A 20,259-nucleotide genomic window follows, 5' to 3' on the forward strand; every position below is an offset into this window, starting at 1 on the left:
GTTTTATTATTAACAACACTTGTAGGTATGTGTGGCAATATAGTTTATGAATGGACGAATCTAGGATTTTTGTTTGAAAGGAGACTAGGAATGATTGCAGAAAACTTGTTTAGTAATTTCATTTGTAGGTTATTGGCTTTTTTCTGATTAAACTTTCATTCCAAAATCGACAATAATAGTGACTCGATGGTCACTTAAACTATTAATTAAGTTTTAAAATTGGTATTGGTTTAAATTAAAAAAAATAATCAATGGTGAAACTCCTAGCGAGAAAGTAGTTCTCGCGAAGTTAGCACAATTCTTATATAGGTACATAAAAAGTAAATAGTTTTATCCGAGTATAACAGACTAATCTTACTTCGGAGGTTATATACCTACAAGATATTTAGAAAATTTCAATACCATAATTCAGTATACACGTGGCACCATCTCTTACCAAGTGTAGTTCACGTAAAACTACTAGTCCGCTCTGAATATAGAAATGAATCGCGTCGCTATAGCAAACTGTATGGCTACCCCTCGCAACAACTTCAGAGCGGTCTAGCAGTTAGGCGATAACTATACTAACAAAAATGTTTGATCCTGGATTGAATATATGTTTGCTCCTCCTTGTTAAACAGGATAGGTCATCACAATAAAACAACTTTATTTTATTATATATATTTATTGTTGACTTAAGAAATGTGTAAGCGCTGGTAGGTACTGCTTCCGTGAAGCTGCGAGGTTCGACTGTGTGAAGTATAAACAGTCGATTGCTGGGGACTGGGAGAGGCCTAGGGAAGGCCTCGTCCATTGCTGGAGGCCTCGCGCCAACTGAAAATACAAGGTATTAGAAAACTATAAAATCTCTCATACATTTTTTGTAATTCTCATATTTTTTTGTAATTTTCTTTTATGCTATTGTGTTTTATTGTATATTTTACCTAATAAATATTTTTTCTTTCTTTCTTTCTCACATTTTTATAAATTTATGTAGCAAATGAGCATGCTGTCCACTTAGTGGCTAACTGTGGCCTATGAACGTCAGTAACCAACCTCAGATAAGATTAAAATCCTACCTGAGCTCGGCCACAGCACAACTACCCCTTAGGACTAAGCTGGAACCTCGGATAAGTATGTCTCCCTTACCACCTTTCAAACCAGAACACAGTAGCGCTACACTGCTGTTTAATATAACAGAAATAGGTGTAGCGGTGGTGCGCCTCAGGTAGAAAACTAATCTTATCTAGGGTTTACAGCTGTCGATGTGCGGCAGTAGCCTACCATCAGGCGGACTACATACTCTGCTATCCTTATATTATAAATAATAATAATACTCACAGACTCCGTTATAGCAGGATCGTTACGGGCATACACAGCGACATCTCGTTGCAGTTGTGCACCCAACTTCATGCCCAGCAGTACGCCCACGCTGCACTGCCGCTGGGTTAACGCCTCGTCCAGCGCTGGGATAGCGTCTGGCTTTGCTAGGAACTCCTGAAACAATATACAGGGTGAATTTTTCAAACTTTTCCTTTATTATTTTCTTCAAAATTTTCCTTTTCCTTTAATTTGTCTCATAACATTACTTCCCAGATTTTGATCCTTATAAGCAACACTATCAGATAGTGAAATAATATAGAGGTGTCACTTTTTTCAAAATGAACTCGTTCGATTCCCGGCTAAGGAAAAAAATATTTTAAAAAACTAATGATGCAGTTTTCGTTTTAATCAAAATCGGCCTCGTAACTCCTTTCAGCATTTTTCGCTAATCCTTATAGTTTCGGATTTGGCCCTGAAGGCCCGTTTTAAAAATTCACCCTGTATAGTATGTTTTATTATTTTTTATCAATCTAATACAGGCTGAATTTTTCCGGCCATATCCGAATCTATAAGAATTAGAGAAAAATGCTGAAGTTATGAGGCAGATACTGAGAAAAACTATTTCCTAGCCATTTCCAACTCCATCGGTGGCCAACCTTACGTGATATTCTAAAGTTATTAAGAGTTGATCCCATGTAGCAGCAGGCTGGCAGTGGCAAGCAGCAGCAGTAGCCCACCAGGTGAACTCCTCATATACCATGTCTATAATATACGACAAGAATCACACAACTAAACTTGTAGGGACGACCTAGTGCGTTGTAACAACTTCCCACAACTCTTTAAGAGATGGCGCCACACATATTCTGGATCACGCTATCGAAGTTTTCTTAACTCGCTGCATATATACAAACTTCGAACTGAGATAGTCGGAGCACGGCCGCTCCCCGGTGATATCTAGCCCACAAGGAGAGCTCTACTGAACCGTGTATAGTCCGCGCCAAACTGCTAGTACGCTCTGAATATAGAAAGGAGTCGCGTTGCACCAGCAAATTGTAGATATTAGCGGGACTGCGACCGTTCTCCCCCGCGGGTACATAGCACAGTTAGTGTGTCCTTACGTTGCTACGGATTATATGCTTATAGTTGTGCGCAACAACTTCACAGTGGACTAGCAGTTTGGCGCTGTCTAAAACACATATTATATTCAATGAAAGCCCACGCCCAACAGTGGTATATACCCACCTCGACGAGAATAGGGAAGCTGGGTACAAGAATGTCTGCTATAACTTTAACATCTTTTCTGAGTAGTTGCGCTGCCGTCAGAGCTGACACGTCGCACCTCGCCGCTACCAAGCGATCCACTAGGGTTTTTCTAGAAAATTAAAACAAATAAATTATTGAAATATTGAATAAATTATTGAAAAACCTTTAAGTTTATGGTTTGCTAAAAATGTGTTATAAGATAAACATTGGAGGTGGTAGAACCCAGTTTGTCTCCGGCGGCACCACCGCCACACCTATTTCAATATAGGAGTAGCAGACGAGCATGCAGTCCACCTGATGGTAAGTGGCTACTGCCGCCCATGGACATCTGTAATCAAGCCCAGATAGGATTAGGAAATAGGTATGGCAGTGGTGCCGCCAGAGTCGAACCACAAAAGGTTCTACCACCTCAAAATGTTTGTTATAACCGCAGTCTTAAGGCGCTGCTGTGTTCTAGTATCAAGGGTGTGGTAAGAGAGACACACCTTACCATATAAAGCATTCCAACTTGGCTTTCAGGAGTTGCATAGTATCTATGGCCGACTACAGAATCTATTCCTATCTGGGGCTGATTAGAGATGTCTATGAGCGGCCGTAGCTATTTACTTTTAGGTGAACTGGATACTTGTGTGCTATAAAAAACTTTTTAATGATATCTCTTTATCAATACTAGAAATAGAAATAAATTAGCTATTAATACTAGAAATAGAAATAAATTAGCAATTCCTAAACATAGATTATGTAAGGTGGCTAGATCTTTCATGGGTAACTGTATTCGCTACTACAATAAAATACCCGACCACATTTTGAATCTCAGAAAAAAAGTTCAAACATGTCGTTAAAACAAAAGCTATGTAAAAAGCGTACTATAAACGAAGTTATTATTTGACTGACAAAACGGTGTGGTCTGAAGTAGTTCCAGCTCCACATGTACCATTAGGTTCAGTTTAACATTGTAAAAAAACATTTTTCCAATGATGTGTGTTATGGGGTTTCTTTCGCCGCTTCTTCTCCATAACGAAACACCTTGTGAAGTGGTGGTAGTTGTATTGACATTCAAAAAGTACTTTGTAAAGAACCTATTTTGAATAAAAAAGAAATTATTTGATTTGAAAAAATTATAATAGTGTTCACCCAGTAGTTGAAGTTTTACTCGATGGCCCCAAACTTCAAACCAGAGTATAGCAGCGCTACACTGCTGTTATAACAGAAACAGGTGTGGCGGTGGTGCCGTCGGAGTCGAACTACAGAGCGTTCTATCACCCTCAAGTATAAAATCTTTAAAATTACTCCTAAGTAGGGGTGTGCGAATAATTCGAACTTACGAATTATTCGTTCCGAATCGAATATTAATATTCGATTCGAAACTCGAATCGAATAATTCGAAAATTCGAATTATTCGAAAGTTCCCGAATAATTCGAAAAATTTCGAATAATTCGAAAATTTTCGAATAATTCGAAAATTTTCGAATAATCCGAAAATTTTTGAATAATTCGAATTTTTTCAGGGTTTCTTATTTTCAATTTTCGAATAAAAAATTGTTTTTGTACTTTTTTTTTTACTTTTTAGAATTTTTTAAAAATAGTAAAAATTGAAATTTGGGGATGATCCTATTCTTGTAATGTTAATAAATAACTTATAAAAAATGGATGGTAAAAATATTGATTGCCTTTTTTTACGGCACTTCAAAAAATTACCTGAAATTCATGCTTCTAGACTAGAATACCCCCTTAATTCGCGAATTATTCGAAAACTTTCGAATTATTCGAAATTTTTCGAATTATTCGAAATTTTTCGAATTATTCGAAATTTTTCGAATTATTCGAAATTCTTCAAATTATTCGAAGAATTTCGAATAATTCGAAAATTCGAATTATTCGAATTTCGAATCGAATATTGATATTCGATTCGATTCGATTCGAACGATATTCGCACACCCCTACTCCTAAGGGTTAATATTGTGGACTTCAAACATACATTTCAAACTGAAAGTACTTAAAGCTTACCTTTCTAAATGACAGTCATTCGGTTTTATCACATTTTCCAAAAACAACACTATTTCTTCATCTTGTGGCGTTGCTTTGTTCACTTCTTTTGAAAAATTTACCGTGTCTAATAATATTACACCTGAAATAACATCCATATGTATAAATAATTATAGTTTTAAACTAAATAGTTTTAAATTAAGTTAAAACTAAAAACCACGCTAAAATCGAACTAGGTAAATCGTTAATACTGATTCCTGACGATCCTGATGAAGAGAATGGGATAAAATTATTTAAATCGTGTATTGTCATGGGTTCTTCATAAGTATTCAAAATTTTAAATTAATCGGACCGTTCAAAGTCGGGAAAAATCGAGTTCGAAGATTCCGTTACATACATACACACATGTCAAGCTAATAAAAGCGTGGTAAAAATCAGCTTCCTTTTGTAAGCATTTAAGCATACAAACACACATAAGTTAGGATTTTTAACAAACATATTGAAAACGATTTTTGAAGTGAAAACTTCTTTAGCGACGTTGTGAAGTTTTTGTGATGGGTTAAAAATGTTAAACTCGCATCAGGATCACGTGTCCTGATCGAAAATTCGTAAGACGGCAAAGCAAACTGTCAATATCATCAGGTGCCAGTATAGAAAAATATGTCAATGGGTGTCAGTTTCATTTATTATTTATTATATTTTATTATTCAGGTTAGGTTTCAAAAGTTCTCACTTGTGCCGTCACTCCCGGAGCGCAACCCGTTATATGTGTATTTTTTATATGAAATAATTAGTGTTTTTATTTTGGAATATAAACGCTTTCTACTCTCACAGCCCCACACTAGAATTGCCTGTGGGTACCAGGGACACACACATAGACGAATACACAAACACCCAGACCCAGAAACAGAAACCTAAATTCATAATTTGATATCTGTCCGACCAGGGATCGAACCCGGGACGCCGCGTGTTCAGACCGGTATGGTGACCGCTCCGCCAAGCGTTTCGTCGATATAATATATTTAAGTCATATCCCTTTACACCCGAGATGATATGAGCGTGAGTTTCACTTTAAAAAAATTCCCACGTGATAGCTTCTTATTTTTCGAAACGCAACCGATGCCGATCAATCGTGAGGAGAGTATCGCACGTGCTACTGGCTAAGTGAGCGGGGTGCAGGCGGTCAGTTGTGCTAGGGACTCGTCCAAAGATGGCAGATTTTTTCGACCCGCGCACTGTCACAGGTATATAATTATTTTTGGTATGAAATGTTAAGTATCTATTATTAATTATTGCTAATTTAAAAGCTAAAAGAACACTAAATACGTGGACTTTAGTACTAATTTAAAAGCTAAAAGAACACTAAATACGTGGACTTTAGTAGTTTATTCGATTAACCTGCAATTTAGATACAATTAGGTTGCAAATCTCAACTGTTACGATCGTGTGCCTACGGGTGTTGGTGCAGAATAACGTTTGATGAAAATGCTTTTATTGTTATTACCAGTTATGTGTAAGTTTCGTCAATAACAATTTAGTTTGTTTCAATTTTAGGGGTACATTTAAATGACGATCAGATTTTGCCAGTGCGGGGTGAGGAGAAATATATCGGACATTGAAGATCTTCATGAAAGTGAAGAGCTTCAACCAAATAGATTAGAAGAGTTTCAATTTGAAGAATTGTGCCCTGAAACAGATCCAGAAGCACATGCAGACCCTCAAATAGAAACTAAGCTAGAATTGGATCTGGAACTTGAGCCTGAACCTCAACCATCTACTTCAAAATCATCCCTAGAAATTTCTCGCCGCCGAGCATCTTCACGTCCAACACATCGAAAAATAGCTTGGAAAAGAATACGTTTTCTGTCTTGAAAAGGTCTATACATCCCTACCAACATCTCCAGTAAAGTTTACAAAGAAATATTTTTATCAATATTTTAATTGTGAGGCTCTTGATATGTAACCAGATGCACAAATTTTTATTATCTAAGAAGAACCGGTCGAAAACTTAATTTAATTGCAATAGATATGGCTAAAGTTTTCTCTATCTGCATTATCATTGGATGTATTCCCTAGCCAAGAATACCTACGCCTTGGAGACCTGGATTGAAGACGGAGGCAATAACGGAAGAAAGAAGAATGTTGATTTTCATAGAATTACGTAGTTTAGGTTTCATTGCCAAGACAGATTTTTTATAAAGACTAATGAAAATAAAGACAGTGATGTTAAATATCTCCAAATTGTTTTAATTTTGTAATATTTTTTGATAAAAAACTATTTTTTTTTTGCAATTTTCACGATCGTGAGTGTGACAGTTCCCACCGGAGACTCACGATCGTGCGGGTCGATTTCTGGATTAAGTATAAACTCTGGATTTTTTTTCCTATTTTTTGTGGGTCCCTTAAGCTATATAAAAAGCCGTAATAAACGTTTTGAATCGGAAATTGCGAAAAAAAATCTTCGGGTGTAAAGGGATATTATATATACTTACTATGTAAAAGCCGTGCGCATACAGGGTAGGCATTGAAGAATTCCATATCCTTAGACAGGAGAGCACTTAAGTCTTTTATTCTTTGACCAACTAATGTACAACATGACCCTGTAAGCAATAGATATACTTCGTAGACCAGGTATCAGCATATAGTGGACGTGAAACATAAAATTGACCTACATTTCTGTCTTTTTGTTCAAAATATAAGTAGCAAATGAGCATGCAGTCCACGTAGCAGTAAGTAGGATGTTTGTAAATTCTGTAATTAAACCTATAGGACCTTTAGCACTAAAGTCCTAACTGAAGTCGGCCACAATTGTGTTGCTTACTCTCTGTGGTTCGATTATTATTTTATGCACTGGTGGGTTCTGGTTTGAATATTGTGGTAAGGGAGATATACTTATCTGAGGTGTTCCAGCTTAGTCTAGGGTAGCAAGCATTGTTCATTAAGCTCAGGCAGGAATCTAATCTTATCTGGGATTGATTACAGATGTCAATGGGCGGCAGTAGCCACTTTGCCATCAGGTTAACTGCCTTATGCTACTTTATTACAAAAAAAATCATAACTTGACAATTTCAGCTGACTAGGAATTGTCAAATACCAATCTTTAGTCATCAATAATTGGATAGATTGATTATTAATAATGGGCGTTATTCTATCTGGGGTTACAGATGGTTACAGACATACAGAGGGTTACAGACGTCAATGCCGCAGTGTCTTACCATCAGGTGGACTGCTTGCTCGTCTGCTACTTCTATATCATAAAAAAATATTGAAGTAATTTTTTTACAATCTCACCAACAACTTCTATAGTACTTCTTGTATCTTCTTTATATTTCCATCCAGACCTATCTAATGGTCGGTGATCAATTATTTCAGTCACATACGGTGCTAAGTACTCATATTTCTTGCATAACACATGATGATCCACTAATATGACCCTAGTTGTGACTGTTTGGACCAATTCTTGTAAGTTTAAGTCGTCTCTGAAAATAAATAAAGTAGATAAAATAAAGTTACATATCAGGCTCATTTGGAGAATAAACTGAACTACAAATCTTAAACAGTGTTTACATATGAAACTTAAATCCCTGTGCGGGTACTATGGACACACACAAAGACATATAACAAACACCCAGACCCAGAATAAGAATCTAAAATCATTATTTACATATTTGGCTTGGGATCGTACTTGAAACATACTTTGGCGAGTACTCCACAAAAGTTTAATAGAACATCTTGTACGACCTCCACATCTATTTATAGCATGTAGTAATCTTTAGTAAATTCCAGTAGAATTATTCTCATATTAAGACAATTATATAGACAACTAGCTGACCCGACAAACGTTGTGTTGCCATATAAATAAAAAAATGTTAAGGGTGAACAACCCTTATCACTTAGGGGGATGAAAAATAGATGTTGGCCGATTCTCATAGATACCGGATAAGCACAAAAAATTTCATCAAAATCGGTCAAGCCGTTTCGGAGGAGTATGGCAACGAAAACTGTGACACGAGAATTTTATATATTAGATTTGTTAGTGTCTCATAGTCCTATACAAAATACATTCTGTCACACTATATTAAACAAAAATATGACAAACACCTAAAAACCAGTAATTCCTTCGTAATCCCAACCTCCTTTAAGGAGTACGCCACCTCAGTCTTCAGCTCAAAGTCCTCGCGGTCTACGTCGAGTAATGGCACAAATATCTCATGCTTAACGTCATCCGAGGTTCGTGTACAGACTCCACAGTGGATCTTCTGATACTGCCAGTGGAGGAAGATGGCGTAAACCAGGGAACTGATCGCGGAGTCCAGGTCGCAGCTCTCGTTCCCCAGGACTACTGTCACGCTGGAATAGTCTTTGGACTTCTGTGGATAAATAGGAAAAGAGAGTGATAAAAGTGGTTGGAACTGGACATCAACTGGAAGGTCCGGTGAGCACCTGTGATTTTTTAGTTATGTGCAACATATTAAAAGTTTCTCAGGCATAAACAAACCCTCATGTCGTTTTATTTCAAAATTAAAATAAGTAGTACTTATTTTCTAATACGTAAATTAATTTGAAAAATCAGCGCTTGAGATATGAACATTGGACCTACAACATCAAGAGGAAATTCACAATACTATTGCTCTTTTAATATCTAATTAGGATAGATATTGAATAATAACTTACCAATTTCGATACGGTATTAGATAAAACGTCCTCCATCTTACTTTACGCAACACACGACTTTCACATAAATTACTAATTAATAGTTATCACATCAATATAACGGTATCATAACATTATCATATTTGTTTAGGTCGCACGCAATTAATTGATTTTAATATAAAATTGACCCCAATTTGTTATCATTTTTCCCGCCGTTTTGACAGTACTACCATAGACAATTATAGAGTTGACAGCATAAGATGCCAGATATATCATTGAAATAACCCACAGATTATATATGAATATATTAAGAGAAGTAACAATGAAAATTGTACATATTGTTTGAAAAAAATAAAGTGCGTAGTACAAAAAAGATTAAATTCGAGTACTAATATACTCCCATCAAAAGATAATGTAATATAAATCGTTTCTCTAAGGATTGTAATAAAAAATAATGGTATTTTATACGATTCCCTTAGGTCTTCTACACGATGAATTTGAATTTTTAAATAGTAAAATAATTTCTAGTTGCAATTACGCTTCACTCGAGCGTGTTATTTTAATTAAGAATCGCTATCATCAAAGTTATTCGAAAGAAATCTTTACGTTGATATTATTCACAAAAATGAAATTCTGTTTCGTGTTTGTGCTTGGTATGTTTCCACTAATATTATTTAGTTATAAATAAAACATATAAATTTAGTCTGTAATTTTCTTTCAGATTTTTACGATGCTTATTAACTAAATACTGAAAAAAAAACTTTTTTTTGAGTCTGAATATATGCGAGTACCATCTAAATCTATTTTGATGAGACTTAAATTTCATTATGGTGAAAAAGTTAAGTTAAAAATGGTTATTCATTTATTAACCGACTTCAAAAAGGAGGTGGTTTTCAATTCGGCCGGTATCTTTTTTTTTATGTATGTACACGAATTACTCCGCCGTTAGTGGACCGATTTCAATTATTCTTTTTTTATTGTATAGAGACAAGCTGGAAGTTGGTCCCATTTAAATATGGTTAGGATCCATCGATGAGTTCTGGAGAAAATGAGGGGAACTCCTCCTCCCACGTAAATATAACAGCCATAACTTCGCCGTTTATGAACCTATTTTAATGCCTTTAATATCGTGTGTGTATAATTGCTACAATTTGGTCCCATTTAAGTATGATGAGGATCAGAGCGGGTTCTGGAGACAAAATATGTAACTCCTCAACCGATGGGTATAATTGAGTTTTGTTTGAAGATATTTGGTGTAGGTTCTAATGAAATTACAAAGCAAGTTCATCATTGACTATTTAAGGGTCTGATAATGTGGCTCCGAGACAAAATATGTAACTCCTCAACCGATGGAAATAATTGAGTTGTGTTTGAAGATATTTGGTGTAGGTTCTAACGAAATTGCAAAGCCAGTTCATCATTGACTATTTAAGGGTTTGATAATGTGTCTCGGAGACAAAATATGTAACTTCTCAACCAATGGGAATAATTGAGTTGTGTTTGAAGATATTTGGTGTAGGTTCTAACGAAATTGCAAAGCCTACTATTTAGTTAGGTTAGGTTGGAACATATAAGACAATATGAAACGGGCGGTTCCAATCAATGTAAATTCAGACATTACCTTCATTCATGATCACGTTTATACAATTTTATATTGTATTAATATAAATGTTAGTATGTCATCACTAAAAAGGATGATTTTTTTTTTTAACAAAAGTTCATATTAGACACGCTGTTTACATCGTTATCCAACGGAAAATATTGAGCGCCGACTTCAGAAATATGTACTAAACCAACATTTATTTCAATTATTTTTTACTTTGTAGTGACATAGAAGTCGGTTGTATTTTTTGTTATTTTTTTTTTATTATTAACTTTACACTCCCAATAGGAGTAACATACCACTAAGCCAGATGCATATATTGGTTGCAGCTATTCATTCGGCTTTAAATTTAGAGAATTTGAGCAACACTAACAAACTAAAATGGAAAAACGTAACAAAATTCAACTGTAAACGAATCAACTGCCCGCCAGTGGAAGAGCCGGTATGCGTCAGAATGAGAAACAAGAAAATTGGATCAAAAACAAAAGACATCTACATCATGTTGTTAAATAAATGTGAAATGGAATATATGAAGTGTCATCAAGGTAAGAGAAATGAAAAATGTCGCGTCCATACATTTGCCAAACCATTACTAATTCAAACGTGCGGATAGAGTTTGACTTGGTTTGTGCAAGTTTGCAGGAGTTTGTAGCCAATCCAAAGGGTTTTCTTAGCAAATCAAAAGAAAATTGTCGCGACTGTTTATGATGCGTCCACATCTTGGTGTATAATCTTAAAACATTTCATATGTGTTTACATATGATTTAATTTTTAAGGCGTTTAATATAAAAAATATTAAATACCCCATTATAATGCAGTTTTTGGTTGGCATCGGCAATTTAGGTTTCGATTACATATTGTCGTTTTGGTAATAATCAAAATTAATGTAGTGTTTAAATTACAGATTACAAAGCTACTGAAGTTTCAATGAAGAACTGTGGACATTATGGCAAATCGTCGGGACTTTCTGGTAGTACCTAGTTTGATTAGCGACATCCCTACAACAATTAAATCTTCATTTTATCTTTACCAAGGGGAGATCTCCCTGTCGGTTAGGTGATCATGCCTGGGGAACGGCTCCCACAGTCTCTGTTCAGAACTTGTATGTACAAAATGCTTAGAAAACTTCGATAGCGTGATTCAGAATACTCGTGAATACTCGCCATGTCTTGACGAGCGGGAAGCCACATATCAATTACTTCATCCATTTACCTACAAAGTATTTCTTTTTACTTAATTGACGATATTATGGTTAACATCATGATTGCCAATTACCAGTTGCTCCTGCGAAAGATTCCAGGGTCCAATTTGAGACATATACATAGATAAGTATACATATAAGTATAGGTACCTCACCGCCTTGCAATTGAAAGAAGCCATTAAATGGCTTAAACGGCTGACAATGTATCAGCCATTTAATGGCTGTCATGGTGTAATTTACGCGGAACAATGCCGACATCTGCCGGAACTGCACATCAGTTAAGTGGTGAAAAAACACAAAATCGAAGAAAAAGTGCGGAGAAATCGTTTCAGTCGTAAATTATCTAAAAACTATTTTTTTTAATATTTTTCAAACACGAAAATAGATGATAGTGACAATTTCAATTGTCGAATCTGGTTACATTTTCTTGTTAGGAGTGATTACTGATTACTAGTCTATGGACATATATGTGAACTGAAAGAACCTACTTAATTTTTGCAAGAACGACCTTTTATGTAATATTCACCCTTAAATATATATTCACAGGAAAGTCACGAGTAAAGCGGGAAGTATTAAAAGGTATACACGAACGAGGCAGCCTTACTACCGATCCAGCCAAAACACAATTAAGGAACCGAGGTAATAATAGTGTTTTTTTTTTATAATATGGGAGTAACAGACGAGTCCACGCAGTCCACCTGATTGTAAGTGGCTACTGCCGCACATAGAATATAATCAACCCCAGATAGGATTAGATATTCCTACCTGAGGTCGGCCACAGATGCGCCGCTACCCCTGAGGACTAAGCTGGAACGCCTTGGAAAAGTCTGTCTCCCTTACCACACCCTTCAAACCGGAACACACCAGCGCCTAACACTGCTGTTATTAGGTAGAAATAGGTGTGAGGGTTGTGTCACCGGAGTCGAACCACAAAGGGTTCTACTCGTACCACATTCAATAGTATTTGTTGTTATAGCGGCAACCATTATACATACCTATTCTGTGAAATTTCAAATTTCAGAAATAAATCCCCTAAAACGCTCATACTCATAGATATAGAATTAAAAAAAAATATTTTGTCTTACGGAACCTTCCATTTGCTAATTCGACACGTTTTTCTGTGTTAGTCCGCTTTTTATAAAATGCATGCGGATGTAAAGTTTTTTAAGAGTAACTTTATTCTTTTCTCTTCTAATTTTTCCCATTCCATTTCTCTTTTGTTCTCTCTTTTTTTCTCCTTATACAAGCCAAAAGAAGCACAACGTTAATAAAAAACGTTTTTATGTCTGCTTTTCTCCTTCTTCCTTCTCTTTTTCCCCATACACAAGCCAAAAGAAGCACAACATTAATAAAAAACGTTTTTACGTTTCAGAAGACATAACATATAGAATGTTCAAACCATATCATCCTCAAAATAAAAGCATTTTGGCCGGTTTGTCAATCTTCGGATCGCCGTTATATGAGAAAGAGGCATTACAACGTAAGTAGTGATAGCCTAATGGTTAAGAAACTCGGTCTCCTGATCGAGGGGTCCTAGGTTCAAATCTCAGGCACGCACCTCATTCAAAGTTATGTGCGTAGCAGTAATTAATTATGCGTAAACGGCGAAGCAAAGCATCGTGACGAAACCTGCATATTTGAGAAATCTAAAAAAAATTAAGGTATGAGAAGTAATACGCACTTGGCCAGCGCGGTGGACTATGGCCTAATCCTTCTCATTCTGAGAGGAGACCCGTGCGCAGCAGTGCGACAGTGATGGCTTAAATTAATAGTCCAGTAAACTGATGCCTCCATGTCGTAACACGGAGACCTATGTTTGGCGTTAAATTTAAGTTATAGATAACGGTGCTAGAGTTCCAGAAATTAAGATGTTTTATTGTAGATTTCCTCTTCTTTCTTTTGTAATAACATAAACACAAACTCTTATAGAAGTCTTAATATAGAATAAGGCATGGAGAGGGCATAACGCTTTTTCCTTATGTAACGATTTGGACCATCTTACTCCTACAGCAAACCAAAAGGATTTGTCTCAAAGAGGACATATACATTTACGTTTTGAGATAAATGCTATTGTAACATTATTATTTATATTTCTTTATTAGGAAGACCAGTAAAACTAACTCCTAAATCTAGTCCAGAGAACTTAGAAGACGCTAGTGACGAAGAAAGTAATAAAGAAGAAAGAGTTGAAATGAAAGAAGATGATGCCAACAAATCAATACCTGAATCTAGTCCGGAGAACTCAGACGACGCTACTAATGAAGAAAGTAATAAAGAAGAAAGAATTGATAAGAAAGAAGAAGATACCGGAATATCTAAAGAAGTGAGTGAGAGGGAAAATATGGTTGAAAAAGAAGATAGCGCAAATAAAGAGGCTGTTGATATAATATCAATTGAAAAGCATGACGGAGATTCGGATACAGAAGAATCGACCCCAAGCCCTGTTTTAGAAGAAACTCCGATTGAAGAAAATGAACATGAATCTACTGAAGAAAGTCAGGAAGTTAACATTCATGATAACAGTTCTGGTACGAATACAGAAGCCGTTGACAAAGCTAATCCAGATAATCATGTAATAGAATTAGACTCAAATGGAAAAGTACTAAGTTCTGAGGTTAATTATGGAAAAGAACCTAAAATAAATGTGAAGAGTGAGGAAGAAAGTGAAAGCAAGTCAATGCACGGACCTGATACTAGTGAGATAGAATTTACTCCAAAATATGGGATGTATACAAATACTAAAAAACCTGAATCAAACCAAGCAGAGCAGGATCAAAAAGTTGCTGTGGAGTACAATATTATGGCTGTTAATGAGGGAGGTATGGCACTTTATGAGATAACCGACTACCTAATTGCTTTAAAAAATAGCCTTTTTTAATATTGAGGAGTAGCAGACGAGCATGCAGTCCACCTGATGGTAAGCCGCCCATGGACATCTGTAATCAACCCCAGATAGGATTAGATATTTCTACCTGAGGTCGGTCATAGATGCACCGCTACCCTTGAGGACTAAGCTGGAACGCCTCGGAAAAGTATGTCTCCCTTACCACACCCTTCAAACCGGAACACAGCAGCGCCTAACACTGCTGTTATAACAGAAATAGTTGTGGCGGTGGTGCTGTCAGAATTAAATCCGGAACCTTCTGCGTTTCAGATTGATATAGTGACTGCTCTACCACAGATCGGGTAATTCCGATCAAAACACAAAACAGTAGAATAAATATTTACTTAAGTATAATACTTATTTAAATTGCAGTCGATTTCGAAGAATACAGCAAAGAATGCCCAACTGTTTGCCCAGCGTCTGAAGTGATGTTGTGTGGGCGATGTAAAGATGGTGTTTACAGAACTTTCATGAGCATCTGCCATCTCCGAATGTTTAACTGCAAGCATCCCGATGAAAGTAAGTTTTTCTGTAATATAGGAGTAGCAGATGAGCATGCAGTCCACCTGATGGTAAGTGGCTACTGCCACCCAAGGACATCTATAATCAACACCAGATAGGATAAGATATTCCTACCTGAAGTCGGCCTCAGATGCTGCTACCCCTGAGGACTAAGCTGGAACGCTCTAAAAAGTATGTCTCCCTTACTACACCTTCAAACCAAAACAGCAGCTGGTGTTATGGGGCAGAAATAGGTGTGATGGTGGTTCCGTTCGAGTCGAACCACAAAGGTTCTACCTTCAAAAGTTTAATAATAATGCCTCCCTAGTGTCATCTAGCGACATTATAAATAAATACTTATAGCAAAATTGTATGCCTCTTGCAAGTCTTTTGACAGCTTCGTAGTGTCATCTAGTGGCCGATTTTGTTGAATATATTTTTTAATCTTTGATACGTAACGTAATTTACAAAAAAGCTAATGATTTGGCCGTTGAAGCCAATTTAAAGTTCTGTAAAAAAACTGTAGTTGGATTTTTATTTGAGTTCGTTCCAGTTTTGGTGTAGTTTCAGTGTATACTGAGTTTTATACGGTTTTCCTGTAGTAAATTTCAGAATTATTTCAGAAAATTCTATATAAGAGTTTTAAAAAAATCTATTAAAATTGTATATTTTTATTAATATGTCACCCCCCTAAAAGTCCCATGGCTAGCTCTAAGCCTCACTTACCTTCCTATTACCTACTATGATCTATTTCTAGTTCATTTTACTTCCAATCTAATCCTATAACAACACCCCATCAGAAGTGGAGCTGGTGACAAGATACCCCTGTATCCTCTCCGCGCCGTACCTACATGAAGCACCCTCCCCTCCAGGCAGGGTTACAAAACCGGGCAGAGATGTAGTGTTACAGTATATTAGATGCAGGGAGAAGAAAAGCCTCGGAGAAGAGGGTAAGAAGTTACAGAGTAAAGTAGTGTCATCTAGTGTTTAATTATGCATATTGTTCGAAGACATGATTCGCCTTACGCTGTTTGTCCACCGACCACCGATACCGAGCCGATACCGATAATTAATGGCGGCTTGTAGCTTGTCCACCTCACGTCTGTCACCCGAGCACCGTCATCCCAGCCGCCGATATTCCTAGCAGATCGGCGTGACCGCTAGATCGGCACCGAGTTCTTGACGGGTCGATGTGCAATCAATGTAAAACACAGTGACAGCGGCAAACACAGCTAAACACATTTACATACGTCGTCGCACTAATAGCAAAAAGCAGTAAAAAGCCTAAGTAGTAAAATATTTGGCTTCTTGATCGACAGATCCGAGGTTATAATCCCAGGCATGCACCTCTGATTTGTCAGTTATGTGCGTAATAGAAATTAATTATCACTTGCTTTAACGGTTAAGGAAAACATCGTGAGGACACATACCTGAGAGATATTTAAAAAATGTTTTCAAAGGTATGTGAAGTCTACCAATACGCACTTGGCCAGCGCGGTGGACTATGGCCTAATCCTTCTTATTCCCATCAGTATTCGGTTGGATCAGACGACAACGGCGCTTGGTAAAACGTAACGTCGTACTAGTAAACAATGTCGTGTCGTGGAAATCTACGACGTAAAGAGTTTATATGTTTAGGCGCAAAATCAAAATATATCAATTGAGTTTATATATTATCTTTGATTAATTATTGGTACTTAGTAATAGTGAATAATTCTTTTACAGATGATCCAAGATGTAATTTCGAATCTAAAAGTTAAATAAAATATTGGCAATAATCGAATTCGTTTTATTTAAGGTATTGCAACGGGTAAAATTAGTACTAAGCGAGTTCTTAATTAATATCCTAGCATCGAATTATAGTGTGACGAACTTTTCTATGCGTGTGCTAGGGACGACACTGGGAGCCATAATGTTGCTAAATTATCAAAACTACCTAAAAAAAACGGGAATTTTTAAAGAATTTAAGTATCGATAATTATCATATTTTTACAAATCTCAAACGATGTTAAACGTTATAAATTTTAATGACAAATAAAATAAATTACAGTATTTGGAGTCGATTTTTTATTAAATTGACGTAAAAACTAGCTTCTTACTCTTACTTACGGGGAAAATCCATGACTATAGACAACAAAACTATTTCCGGAAACCGTCACACGCACAAATAATGACGGAGTCAGATAATAGGTTCATACAGTTTACAATTCTACAATTTAAATAGAAAAATAAAATTATTACTACTCTAATATTAAGAAATATAAGGTTAAGTATAAGTAGCAGTCCAGCAATAATTGATCTGGTTAATTGATTTTAAACGTTTTAATGAGCGATAAACTCTAGTTCACACCTAAAAGAAGTTAAGTTACGATAATTGATTATGTATGCTCTAATTGTATATATGATCAAAGACTAAGCAGTACTTTTTATAGATGGTATAGTATTTTTGTGTTGTCAAAATTTCCTATCCTAAAAAGTGGGTTCGCATGGGAGAGACAAGGAGTCATGTCACATGTGGGATTTTTCCAATAAAAATCCTTGCGACCGTTCCCGAGTCCCCCGAGCACTGTGGCCCGTTCAGGTACAGCCCTGGTATGCTCACCATACCTTTGGGTGTATGACGAAATGCGACAACACATCAATGTCCTTCCCGGGGTCACTGGCTAGGTGCTTCGAGCTCCCACTCTTGCAAGCAAGCCCTAAAATCACCTTTTAGTCGCTTCTTATTCTTACGTCAGGCAGAAAATACCATAGCTCTATTGTGTCCCGAGTCTTTAGAGATAAGATAGTACCAAAGCTTTTGATGTTGGTATACAATTAGGGAGCTTACAAAACAGACCATTTGAGTCGGACTGCTGCAGACAAGGACACCATGATGGTATTGACACGAGGCAATCACAATGATTTTTTTATAATATAGGAGTAGCAGACGAGCATGCAGTCCACCTGATGGTAAGTGACTATTGCGACCCATGGATATCTGTAATCAACCCCAGATAGGATATTCCTAACTGAGGTAGGCCACAGATGCGCCGCTACCCCTGAGGACTAAGCTGGAACTCCTCGGAAAAGTATGTCTCCATTACCACACCCTTAAAAACGGAACATAGCAGCGCCTAACACTGCTGTTATTAGGCAGAAATAGGTGTGGCGGTGGTGCCGCCGGAGTCGAACCACAAAAGGTTCAAGGAATTGATCATCTATTCTTGCAATGCTATTTACTCTATGTCAAGTGTTAATTAGAGAAAAATATTAAGCACCGCTTCTCAAAAACAAATCAGAAGAGTCATAGTCACCACCATGAAGATGGGTATGTTTAATTTACACTGTTTTTTTTACAAGAGGACTAAGCTGAAACTACTAACTTGGGCGTTCGAAGTTAGTAGTTTCAGCTTAGTAGCAGGTAGCGGGCTCAAGGGTAGCGGTGCATCTATGGTCGACCTCTGATAGGAATCTAATCTTATTTCGGGTCGATTAAAGATGTCCATGCTCGGGAGCAACTTATAGTCCGCACCAAACTGCTAGTCCGCTCCGAATATAGAGACGAGTCGCGTCACAATAGCAAATTGTAGATATTAGAGTGTGCATCAGCAGCGGTACAAATCCTTACGAAGTTTATGCTAACTAAACTTGCCAACAACTTCAGAGCGAACAAAAGTTTGGCGCGGACTATACCATCAGACGGACTGCATACACGTCTGCTACTCTTATATTATAAAAAAACGCAGTCCATGAGCGTCAAGGTCATTTGTAATCAACCCTCAATATACCCATTTTGAAGGTAGTAGAACCCTTTTGTAGTTCGACTCCGGCAGCACCACCGCCACACCTATTTCTAATAACAGCAGTGTTAGGCGCTGCTGTGTTCCGGTTTGAAGGGTGTGGTAAGGGAGACAGACTTTTCCGAGGCGTTCTAGCTTAGTCCTCAGGGGTAGCGGCGCATCTGTGGCCGACCACAGGTAGGAATATCTAATACTATCTGGGGTTGATTACAGATGTCCATGGGCGGTAGTAGCCACTTACCATCAGGTGGAATGCATGCTCGTCTGCTACTCCTATATTATAAAAAAAAACTTATAGACCCCCAACTGACGACGACCTTAGATGCATTTTGCTACCCCGTATGAGCACTAAGTTGGAACGTCTTATATTAGTGTCTCTCCCTTACAATACATGACAGTGTTCACTTAATACTAAGTACATTATATCTTCTTTCATAATAGATAGAATAGATACTTATAAATATCATTTGTTTTTCAGATCTATTTCTCTTAATATTACTTCTTGGAATTCTAATAGAGCGCTTAGAAGGTTTTGAAAATTATACCGACCCCAGTACACACCAATGGCTAAACAAAATCGATTTAATTGAAATAGCAAAGAAAAAACAAGACATAATGAGTCTTCGCAATGACAAATTAAACAGAAGAGAAATCGAAGACAGACCATTACTTATTTCCAAAATAAATGACAATATAACTGATGAATATTTGCATCCTTTTCATATATTAGATTATTCTATAAAATATGATAATGTAAATAATAAATTTATTAATTTTTCACCCCGAAGCAGTGCCTATTATTATAATCAAGTGAAGATTAGTAAGGCAAATGACCAAGAAAAAATATATCCACAAAATAATAAACTAAATCGTAAGCCAAATTATATAACTTTTGAACGTTATTTAGATGACACTGAATTAAAAAATAAAGCAACAAGACCCAAATACAAAAATGGGAATCAACGAAAAGGAGTAAAGAAAGGAAATGGTTTTTTGAATCGTATACTACGTCTTTTGACAGGCAATTTTCAAAATCGCTTGAGAGGATCGAAAAATACGTTTGATAGTAAACCTGGGAAATACG

At 36.6% G+C, this 20,259-nt stretch overlaps 2 protein-coding genes and 1 long non-coding RNA gene across 3 annotated transcripts; 2 read left to right on the plus strand and 1 right to left on the minus strand.

Annotated features, from left to right (window-relative positions):
- Positions 1-663: 663 nt before the first annotated feature.
- pn (exopolyphosphatase prune) lies at positions 664-9,452 on the minus strand. The gene is made up of 8 exons (XM_073090575.1): positions 9,226-9,452; positions 8,653-8,921; positions 7,843-8,030; positions 7,044-7,151; positions 4,573-4,693; positions 2,545-2,674; positions 1,321-1,476; positions 664-813 (listed from the first exon to the last, which is right to left on the minus strand). The coding sequence occupies exons 1-8, from the start codon at positions 9,259-9,261 to the stop codon at positions 664-666; spliced, it is 1,158 nt and encodes a 385-aa protein (XP_072946676.1). The 5' UTR covers positions 9,262-9,452.
- LOC140755565 (uncharacterized) lies at positions 5,589-6,786 on the plus strand. The gene is made up of 2 exons (XR_012103793.1): positions 5,589-5,795; positions 6,106-6,786. It is a non-coding gene; the product is annotated as an uncharacterized LOC140755565 (long non-coding RNA).
- Positions 9,453-9,744: 292 nt separating the features above from the next.
- LOC140755550 (uncharacterized) lies at positions 9,745-17,167 on the plus strand. Its single transcript, XM_073090837.1, has 9 exons — positions 9,745-9,857; positions 11,137-11,352; positions 11,712-11,777; positions 12,555-12,647; positions 13,381-13,488; positions 14,111-14,827; positions 15,265-15,411; positions 16,194-16,343; positions 17,119-17,167. The coding sequence occupies exons 1-9, from the start codon at positions 9,830-9,832 to the stop codon at positions 17,151-17,153; spliced, it is 1,560 nt and encodes a 519-aa protein (XP_072946938.1). The 5' UTR covers positions 9,745-9,829; the 3' UTR covers positions 17,154-17,167.
- Positions 17,168-20,259: the final 3,092 nt, after the last annotated feature.

This window comes from Epargyreus clarus, unplaced genomic scaffold (assembly GCF_041222505.1).
Source record: "Epargyreus clarus isolate Ecla_fem2 unplaced genomic scaffold, WU_Ecla_fem_2.2 ptg000033l, whole genome shotgun sequence".
Lineage (NCBI taxonomy): Eukaryota > Metazoa > Arthropoda > Insecta > Lepidoptera > Hesperiidae > Epargyreus > Epargyreus clarus.

Bases quoted from the DNA above. Each gene is read 5' to 3' on its own strand.
- LOC140755550 (XM_073090837.1), top strand. From the start codon at position 9,830: ATGAAATTCTGTTTCGTGTTTGTGCTTG. The intron at 15,412-16,193 runs GTAAGTTTTTCT...ACACCCCATCAG, and splicing joins CTGCAAGCATCCCGATGAAA to AAGTGGAGCTGGTGACAAGA. The intron at 16,344-17,118 runs GTAAGAAGTTAC...ATTCTTTTACAG, and splicing joins GAAAAGCCTCGGAGAAGAGG to ATGATCCAAGATGTAATTTC.
- pn (XM_073090575.1), bottom strand. From the start codon at position 9,261: ATGGAGGACGTTTTATCTAATACCGTATCGAAATTG. The intron at 8,922-9,225 runs GTAAGTTATTAT...ATTTATCCACAG, and splicing joins CTAATACCGTATCGAAATTG to AAGTCCAAAGACTATTCCAG. The intron at 814-1,320 runs GTGAGTATTATT...TTGTATTTTCAG, and splicing joins ATCCTGCTATAACGGAGTCT to TTGGCGCGAGGCCTCCAGCA.